The sequence below is a fragment of the Cryptotermes secundus genome, unplaced genomic scaffold, assembly GCF_002891405.2.
Source record: "Cryptotermes secundus unplaced genomic scaffold, Csec_1.0 scaffold87, whole genome shotgun sequence".
Lineage (NCBI taxonomy): Eukaryota > Metazoa > Arthropoda > Insecta > Blattodea > Kalotermitidae > Cryptotermes > Cryptotermes secundus.
In genome coordinates this window covers 1,502,682-1,513,225 of record NW_019739942.1, presented here as the reverse complement: position 1 = coordinate 1,513,225, position 10,544 = coordinate 1,502,682, and the positions used below count along the sequence as shown (strand labels likewise).

General features: G+C 39.0%; 1 protein-coding gene across 5 annotated transcripts in view; it reads right to left on the bottom strand.

Moving 5' to 3' along the window:
- Positions 1-10,544, bottom strand: part of LOC111872023 (DNA ligase 4) — a 59,286-nt gene that overhangs the window by 15,108 nt on the left and 33,634 nt on the right. For all 5 annotated transcript variants that reach the window (XR_004513853.1, XR_004513852.1, XR_004513854.1 and 2 more), the window contains 6 exons: positions 8,510-8,703; positions 7,187-7,324; positions 5,017-5,281; positions 4,661-4,932; positions 2,211-2,330; positions 1,717-1,841 (listed from right to left, as the gene is read on the bottom strand). Coding sequence is in view for 1 of the 5 variants with exons in the window: in XM_023865503.2 (XP_023721271.1) it covers positions 1,717-1,841; positions 2,211-2,330; positions 4,661-4,932; positions 5,017-5,281; positions 7,187-7,324; positions 8,510-8,703 (1,114 nt within the window). In the remaining 4 variants the exon portion in view is untranslated. The remainder of the gene's footprint in view (positions 1-1,716; positions 1,842-2,210; positions 2,331-4,660; positions 4,933-5,016; positions 5,282-7,186; positions 7,325-8,509; positions 8,704-10,544) is intronic.

The following is a 10,544-nucleotide window of genomic DNA, read 5'->3' as shown; positions in this document are numbered from 1 at the left end:
CATTCATTAGCTTTGCCAGTTATTCCATAGAAATTTAATTTTGATAGTAAGATATCATGATTAACACAATCGAAAGCTTTTGCTAGATCACAGAAAATCCCTCCCACAATTAATCTGTCATTGAGAGCACTTAAAATATCGTTAGTTAGTTCATAGGTTGCTTTTTCTGTTGTTAGGTCTTTCCTAAATCCAAATTGCTCTTTGACTAATATGTTGTTAGAATTTAAGTGTTCAAGTAGTCTATTTTCAAAGACTTTTGAGAATGAAGTCAAACACAAAGTGTTGTTAGCAATTGCAGACAGACCACCAGGTGGCAGTGGGAAGTACCTAAGCTTCAGTCACACTGGAGTTGTTTTGAACGTTCAACCCATCTGTTGCATTAGCATCAAAGTATCAATGTGTAACAGCATACTAATAAAAAGTAACATAATAAAGTGTACACAGAGAAAACAGAGTATATGATGGTATCAACAAAATACCTGTTACTGAAATTTAAAAAAATGGCTGTCAGTGTTTACTCTGTACTTGAGGGTCCAAATACTTCAACCACTATTGCAGTTGGTCAAGTTGTGACTGAAAGAAATTTAGGAATAAGAGAGGTTAGGAATTTTTATGTGGTTTGTTTCTACAGATAACCTTTGCTGAAAACATTTCCTCTAATCAGCAGCACCATTTAATGCATATTGTTATGCTGCAAAGTTTAGTATCATTGTGGGAGCATGTCACCTGGCCTGTGCACCTTTTATACTGCCTGGAATGTTTGGGAAGTAATTGGCTAATGAGGAAGACCAGAGTCACAAGTGAACATTCTAGAACTTTCCCTGTGGGTAACATACTTGTAAAAGGAACAGGTGATATGCTGGTGAATTAGTTAATGAGTCAATTAGTTTTTTATTCAATGCAGTGTGAAGTTCATTGCAGTGCAGAGCAGTCAAGTGGAAGTGAGTGCTATGCTATGAGCAGTAGTGTTGGCATGAAGTAACAGGTGAACAGAGCTCTGGTATCCAGAACCCAAATACTTATAGACAGAGGAAGTATAACTGCTACATAAGTAAAAAATTTTACACTCTCTTAGCATAAATGTATCTGTCTTTGCAGGTGTAGGAAGATTCTTCTAGAAGAGGCACTGAATAACCCAAAGTAATGAATCTCTGGGTTAAATTCCTCCACTAATAGTTTAATCCATTTTTGCTGATTCTAGACCAGATAAACAATGAATAGGAATTTTACTGTGCTTGCTTTTTGTCAGAAATTAACATCAAAAGAATGCAATGATAATGCATAAGGTTTAGTATATATTTCTCAAAATTTTAATATGTGACTGGGCACATGGTAGAATAGTTGGCTGAGGCATTATGCTAAAAGCTGGAAGGTCGCGGGATCAAGTTCTGATGAGGTGGATTTCTTCAATTTACCTAATCCTTCCAGCCACATTAAGGCCCCGGGGCCAACTCAGCCTCTAACAGAAATGAGTACCAGGAATTTTTCTTGGGGGGTAAAGGGCAGCCGGCACGTAAGGCTGACAACCTTACCACCATCTGTGAGCCGAATGTCTAGACAAAATGCTGAAGCTTGATGTCTCACAACCCTATAGGTCTTCACAGCCTGTTACAGGGATGGCTTTACCTTTTGAAATACATGACATTTTCTTTTAGAAATATATTTTCAATGTAACTGTAGTTAAAAAAACAAGTTAATAGTTACTATTATACTCACTCAGAATGCACAATCACATGAGTGGTCAGCTCATCTATTTGTAAAAATGTCTGGCCTCCATAGAAACTGAAATAAACTTCAACAATATCCAATTTATTACTTTCACCTGACAATGGATCATTTAACTGAAAGGAAAAGAGTATTGTTCATTGTGTTAACACATCCATATTAAAAAATTAGGAAAAGAAGGGACTCAAAAGCTTACAAAAATTCATTCAGGCAATGAAAATATTTTGTTTGTTTCATTTGTTTCTGTGGGCCCTAAATTTGGGACGCACTCTTTCTTCTCTTATTCTCAGTTATAATTTTCAGGTGACAAAATTGCCATTCTAGAACTTAAACTTTTAAACCCACTACAAGTCTTATATACATATATAAGTATTTTCATTTTATTGTTTTCTGTAACAGTGCTCAGTTAGCCGAAAGTAAAGTTATGAAGTCTGTCAAAAGAGTTTTGATGAAAACAGTATTTCCCATACATTTACTGAACCTACCCGGTAATATTTGTCCACATACGCCCGACACAAACGGAACAAGCCATAAGGACTGGGCCCAGGAAACAGTTCTATTTCAAGATCTGCTAACATTTCTTCAGTGAGGTCGACAACACTGTCCTGTTGGAGGAATCAGAATTACCAGAAATTACAATGTAGAACATATAGGTAACAAATTGTCATTTATTATCTTCATTCTACACTACAATATAAATCAGATTTATAACAACAACAAAAAGATTTATAAAATTAGACTTCCTGTGTTCATCCAGTGAAATTCACTTAACCCTTTCGCGCGGTCATTTAAATTCCGCTGCCGTGTCTCTCCGGCGGTAATATATTCAGCCGTCCATTTAAATTTTGCTCGAAAATGATTTATTCATCATTGTTCTTAAATTATATGAGATAGGAACATGAAACTTTCAATAAAATTATCTTAAAAGGTGGTTTTATAACCTTACCTTATAATATGAGCGCCCGGTATCTCGGCAATGGAAGCAGTTGGTTTAGAATTCGAGCAGTGTAGGGTAGGCCTTGAAGCATGAAACTTTCACTAAAATGATCTTAAAAGATGGTTTTATAACCTTGCCTTATAATATGAGCGCCCGGTATCTTGGCTATGGAAGCAGGTGACGCCTTGAAGCATTCACCACACCAATATTGTGTATCTTTTCTTTGGCCCTTTTTTTTTTAACCACACATCTTCTGTGCGGCCTTGCCTTCTTCCCCGTGGGGGGAATACAAGAGGAAATGTCTCTCCGTGAGTCGGACTGCTTGCCAGATTAGCTGCAGTAAATTCAACCTTTATGTTATCATAACAAGGGGTTGGTGCTTCTGCGTTTCATATTCTAAGATGTCGTAGGGGTGACCACAGAATTCATGAAGTTATTCTACGAACTGGCTGGTATGTAGTGCACGAAAGCAGAGCTTTGCTGGCTAAAAAAAAATATTTATGGTCATCCCTCGAAACGACCACCAAGGTCAGTACGATAAAATGGAGTCAACTGGAGCGATAATACATGAAGGAATGAGTTATTTCCCCCCCCACATACACCCTTATCGTCACATGGGGTGACCACAGTGTTCTGCCTTAATTCGTGACGTTATTCTAAGAATTGGCTGCTATGTACTGTGCGAAATCAATCGATTTTGCAAGAATAAATTTTTGGACATCCCTCTTCTAAGAATTCTAATTGCCTGTGTTAGTGTGGCCAGCTCAGGGCAATATGATATTATAAACACAGCACATATCACGTCTCTGCTGTTTATAACTTCACAGGAAAGAAAACACGCCATTCATAACAGTTTGAATGAGGAAACCACTACCAGAAGCAACACGATTTTGCTGCAAGACAGGCATATGTAATGATGGCTTAGCACAGCTAAACAAATGCCTCATTATATACGGTTCTCCTGACAACAGGCCAGCGAAATATCTAACAAACTACAGCAAAACCATCAATTATTATGGGCGTTACAATATAGGTGTGCAGCTGGACGAAACATAGACGTCGAACCCCCGCAGACGATTTAAATACCCGACGAAACATACACGTCAAACCACGCTGAACGGTTAATCACAACAAACAGAGACCTTAAATTTTAAAACTCAGAAAATTCTGTAATTTTCAGAACCTGAAACAGTGGTATTCGTAATACTAGAATTATTAACTGTAAATATGACAATATGTCTCTGAGCACATTTACAGAAAACACAGTATACAATCACTATTTTTCTTACAGAAAACTATTGACGGTAATTTCTATGTTGTTACCGAGGGCTCCACTTTGTGTACTCACAACTCATATATAACTCTAATAGTGAAAGCATATAAAATACAGGATTCAAGAAGCTCTTCTAAACAAGAACTTCTCATGAAAATGACAACTGAAAATAGAGTGATGTAGATGCATCTACGAGCAGAATTTTACTATCTGCAACCAGTGTGAGCATACTCATAATCACAATCAGCAGCATTATAATTTTATTGTATTATAATTTTATTGTACAGGAAGATACTGGGAAATTCAAGGGATATGATAAAACAACATTATTTTTTACTGTATTTGTACTTTATAAGCAGTCCAAGTTGTAACAGAGCTGGGACTGAAGTTCAGTTTGGGAGTGGAGGGAAAAGATGCTGATAAACAAAGAAACAAAAGGGCCAACAGGCAACAAGCAACAAAAACATACAAATTATTCTGATTAATTCCACATTCCTTTAAGAAACATTCTTCAATTACAACTTCCTGCTTATTTTATTCTGTGTATTCCTCATGATCTGTTGTGTCTAATGTCAGTGCTATATGAGGTTTGTACAATTTGGATTACGCTTTCATCAGTATTTCTAGAAGTCGCATATACTTTGCAAAAAGAAAAATTTGAGAACAGTGGTTCTAACCTGCATGAACTAATCTACATGTTACAGTGAAATCAGAACATCAATTACCATTTTCTCAACTTGTTCAAACACATATTTCAATGTATCTTTATTCAGCGGTTGTGTGTAGCTGTCCCCAAACATATCATACTTTGCTGATAGCTGCTCGCTTACAGTTGATGTTGCATATAACAAATCAGCAGGTGTCCAGGGCAACAGTTCACCAGCAGCTATGGAACGCAGCAGCCAGTCTACATGGACAACACTATACCGTCCACTCTTAGCAATGTTGTGCACGCGGAGTGTGGTATTTCCAGCCACAGCACAAAATGTATTGTGCCCTGAACAAAGATTCATTTATCAGTTACCTCTAGCAAAGAACATTACTTTTCCAATCAAAAGACTTCAATAAGTCATGAGAATACCTGTGTTTTGTACAACTGTGCCTCCATTCTGAACAATTTTGGTTTCTATATCTTGCTTTGTATGTTCTTTCCAATCTGTTAGCACACAAAACTCCTTCCCTTCTAACAAGTCTGTTACCACATCGATTCCAGATATATCAATACCACGAAACTGTTCACCCAATTTAATAGGTACTCGAGTCAAATGCCGCTGCTTCTTTCTTGGTGATTCGGGCAATTCATTACTGGCATCCACGTGTCTAGAGTACAGCTTTCCAGATGCTTCCTGTAAGCATCAAAATCAGCACGTACTTATGCTTAGAGAACTGGAGGAAGAGTATTAATGATATTGTGACATGTTGTGCAACGGAGGACCCCTACGTCCCCAGCAGCATGTGGCGGTAACGTAGCGCTCTCGTTACTACTTGTCGCGCTACGCAGGACACCACTCCTCCCCCCCCCCTCCGCGGTGATGTAAGACGGCGCGAGGTAACAGGGTTGCTAGGCTATACACAAACATGGTGACGTAACAGGCCCACACAGCCCCTATATAAGAGAGCTGCGCTGCCTGCGAAGCCAGTTGTAATGTAGCAGTCGCCGAGTTTAGTTCCGAGCAAGCCTACGAGCGAGTGTGTGATCAACAGTTCTCAAGGTAGCAGACTGCGAGTCGAGTTGACATATAGCAGCAGTCGCGATAAGAAGACCCGAATGCGTGGTTACAAGATTTTATGTGACAGTGTGCGATAACTAAGAAGTCAGTGAGCGGAAGACTTATTGTGTGCTTTCGACTTAGTGAGTGCTGTAGTACAGTTATATTTGGAGTGTGTAATACAGGGAGATTTGTATAGCTCCCGCGTTATTAGTACGTGAAGACTTTGGTTGTAGGGTTTGTAAAGTGTGGAAACCCGCAACATTGTTATCATTAATTGTAGCCGATACTTGTAGATTGTTAAATAAACCAATTAACAATCCAAACGGCGTCTTCAGTAACGAAACATGTTACAATATCAATAACAGTCCAAGACAAGCTAGTCAAGTTTGTGCACACTTTTGGGCCTATTTCATATGGTTGTCTCAGACTACTGCCTCATTAGAGGGAGGGTGGGTGATGATATGACAGTGACAATTAAATTACAGTACTTACACGTGTACAGGTCATACTGTTCATTCCAAAGTTTCAATCTGAAATTAAGGATGCCTCATCTAGGGTATGGGGAGGAAGGAATCCAACAATCAGAAATTTTGGAATGATGCTGTTTTGCCAAATTATTACAGCGAAACAAGCCTAATAACTGAGAAGGGTAAGTACAGTGATCACAAAGAGGTCCATTTTGGCTTCTCTGTTTTGATTACACAAGTCTCTCTGTGTCTCACATTATATAAATAACTACTATCTAGTTTTTATTTAAGTTCAAATTACAGTAATAACAGAATATTATCTTCTGGGATGTGATGCTGTGTAGTCTCACAGAAGAACATACTACTTGCTGCTTGCTGGCTTACTCTTTAACCCCCCCAGATGGAGGCAGTACGCTCTTCCAAAATGTTCATTGATATCTGCCAGATTACATGGCGTAACACCCCAGGAGAGTGTTCCTTGTTGTCACTGCAATAAGAATGTCAAATCTCATACAGTAACAACAATTAGACTAAAATTAGTACTCTTGAGGCTCTCTGGGGGCACGCGGTAGTGTAGTTGGTTGAGGGGTTATGCTACAAGCCAGAAGGTCACGGGTTCAAGTCCTAATGAGGTCATTGGACATTTTTCAATTGACCTAATCCTTCCCGCCGCACTATGGCCCTGGGGTTCACTCAGCCTCTGAGAGACATTAGTGCCAGGAATTAATTAAATAATTTTCCTGGGGAGTAAAGCACGGCCGGCGTGTAAGGCTGACAACCTTACCGCCATCTTTGATCCGACTGTCTAGATAATGTGGGACCCTCAAAGTCTCACAACCCTATGGGCCTTCACGGCCTGTTACAGGGATAGCTTTACTTTTTTACTTTTTACTCTGGAGGCTCTATCATAAATCAGCACAGAGTGAGATTACACTAAGTACAAGGACAAAAGAAAAATTCTGAGGTTGAAGGCAGATACGTATTTTACCAAATTCTGAACTACAGCAGACAATAAGGCAGTGCCTGCCATAACTGCCATCTACATGAAAAATCTTATCTATTTCTTCATTACCTTCCTTAAGCTGTCAAACTCTGTAAGAGTCATGCAATCAGACCACTTTTTGTCATAGCGAATAGTCTCCACTCGAGGAAATCGAAGTGTAAAGTTAACTTTGAATGATTTGCTTGGTACAATCTCTGTTGCTTTCACCTGTAAAAGATCAAAATTAGATCATCACAACTACTGGCATAAGCTACATACCACACTGAACTGATCTTAGTAAACTGAACCATTTGTAATGACTTAAAGACAATACTGCATATCCATTCAGTCAGAATATACCCCATTCAGTTTCCTGGTACCATGCAAATGAGTGATTAAAGGCACTCTGCATGTTGAGATTTTCTATGAGTACTTCATTTTTATTCTCATCAAGCTTTCAAAATATTATACCAAATATTAGACAGCTTCTGTGGTCTAGTTGTCAGAATTCCTGGCTATAGATCCAGAGGTCCTGGGTTCGATTCCCGGCGCTACCAGATTTTTTGTGAAGTGGTGGGTCTGGAACACACTTTCCACAGGCTAACACAGTTAACTCTATATTATACAGCATGTATGGGGGAATGGGGTTTGCTCGCTACATGAATCTAATGTTGCACGAGAAAATCTCTTATACAAATCCAAAACATAATCAAAACAACATATTTTCAATANTAGATCCAGAGGTCCTGGGTTCGATTCCCGGCGCTACCAGATTTTTTGTGAAGTGGTGGGTCTGGAACACACTTTCCACAGGCTAACACAGTTAACTCTATATTATACAGCATGTATGGGGGAATGGGGTTTGCTCGCTACATGAATCTAATGTTGCACGAGAAAATCTCTTATACAAATCCAAAACATAATCAAAACAACATATTTTCACTTTAGTTTTGGCCTGAGAGTTGCCCTAGGCAACACAGCTGATTTAAGCGTGAAAGATTTCAGAAACATTTTCTGTAAAACGATCACAAATTCAAGTAGCGTATACTGAAATGGCACCAGCATGAGGCACAGTAGTGCTACTAGTAGCAGTTGGAAGAACTACTGCATTGGCAATGAACATATGCAAATTGCATATTTGTTTTTGAATAACCTTAAAAATTGGTAAATTTTCCTCAGTATTTATGTTGGTTGGATATAAACACCTGGATAGCAGATAACCAGGAGTTTAGTGTATTATAATTGAAAATAAATAAATACATACTATATTTATGTATGCATCCAGTAGGCCGATGTACAGAAACCTCAATTATCCAAAACCAAATCATCTCAGACACTTTTGACAAAGTATTTCTACATGTCACATAAAATAAAACCTCACATAACACAACCAGAAGGTCAAATGAAATTTACCTCCAGTATGTAAGAATTTTGTGGAGCAATCCATACATCTGGCTTTTCCTTGGTCCATGCAAGACAAGGTGGACACTGTCCTGGCAAAACACGCTGCCAGTGAGGTGAAAGTTTTTGAAGTAATTCTGACAACTCATACATTGAGTAGCCTGAGCCCACACGAACAACAGAATGAAACTCCACAGGTTCCATACCTGTAAAACAATATAAGCCACAGGTGATAATTCTATTTTATGATGCAGAAAGTGAATGGGCATTATAAGAATCCTAGTTTACTAAGCACATAAATGAGAGATGTGATAATTCCATAATGAAAATTAATGGCTACATAAGTAGTGCCAATCTCCGATAACTGCCAGGGATATATTATGTATCAAAGTTCTCTCTTCAGTGCCACACCAGGAATGACTGATGGGCCCACCCAATCTCCTTTCCCTTACACAAGGAGGGCTCTTTCCCAGGGTTAAACATGACTGAAGCAAAACTGATCTCTCGCTCCCACCTAGTTCCAAGCTCAAAATTGCATACGGCCTTATATCTATGTGCTAGTGCTAAAGGATGGTCCACAAGACAGTCAACTGGTTAGTAAAATGTTCACTAAGATACTGTGATATGACGGCTGAAAGCTGGAATATTGGAACAAATAAAGGCAGCCATTGCTAGGCTATAACATTTAAATGTGTGACCATGGCAACAAATAAACATACAACGTGCCATGAAGATGCATGGAGGAGTGGATATATAGGTCCAAGAATTCTTAACTTAGGTACTAGGTGGAGCTGTGTGGTCAGCTTCATGCCCTGGCCATTTTACCCCTGGGGAAGGAGCTCACAGTGCCCATTTAACAGGAGGCTGGGTGGGCCCCAGAACCAGTCTGAATGTAGAGAGAAAAACTGTACCACTACCAAGATTCAAACTCTGACCCCTCAACCATCCAGCCCATAACCAGTTGCTATACCAACTGCTCTATCTCGGCTGTATGTAACAAATAAATTTTGGTGCCTACTTTTGGTATCTTTAACTTAATGCAAATTATATTAATTGGATTTTTTAAATAACTCTAATTAGTGTACCAATCTTCAAATTAGTTTGAGTTAGTCGGACTGACTTCAGTGAGACTTAATTCAATTTTTGCATTTTATTACAAGTCAGAGAGCTTCAGCAGAAAACTAGAAGAACAAGGTACATGGTTGGTGTTCCTTTTGAAATTGCAAACCTCGACATTAGCAGATGTCATAACTTTTATGGGGAGCATTTCCAGGACTGACGCTACTTCTAGATTTAATTATTCGAGCTTGAAGCCTGCAGTCAAAATCTGCTAACCTAAGCTGAATATTGCTTGCTTTTGTTTGTAATTGGGGAACATGAAAATTTTTGTGCACTCCTAGCTGTTTAAACTAACCAAATATAACCTGGATGAGCATGTCCTTTATTAACCTTTACCGTCCTAATGTCACAAATGAATGACAGTGGCAGCAACCCGAGTTGGCCTAATGTCACTGATTTATGACACATGGCATGTGCACTCTTTGTCAGTGCTGACGGTTTTATGTTGGGTTTGAAACCAAAACAAACCCACGCAGGGTCATGTCAGAGGTTCATTCCTTAGCTCTGAACATAGAAATCGTTTATCACGGTACTGGCTTCGATAATATTTACGTTTATATATGAGTGTTCGTGACCTGGTCAGCCAAATATAGCCCAGCTTTGTTCTGAGAACTGAAGGGGAAATATTCGTCAGTGCTTGCAGATCAGTGCTTCAAGAACTTTCAAGAAAGTGTGAAGTATTCAAGGAATCGTTTTCAGTGGTGAACTATCAGTTTGGAAGTCAGTGTTGGATTGTGTAATATTTCTTTTTCACGTAAAAAGGTGAGTGTCAGACTATCATATATTTGTAAGTTTTGAGGTTTTCACGGCGATGACTATGAAGAAAGTCGTCTTCTGGGATATGACGCCGTGTATTCGTGGTTTTTATCGACGTTTCGGAGGAACGTATCGCCTCCATCTTCAGGGCAGATGGATCGTGTTGCGAATA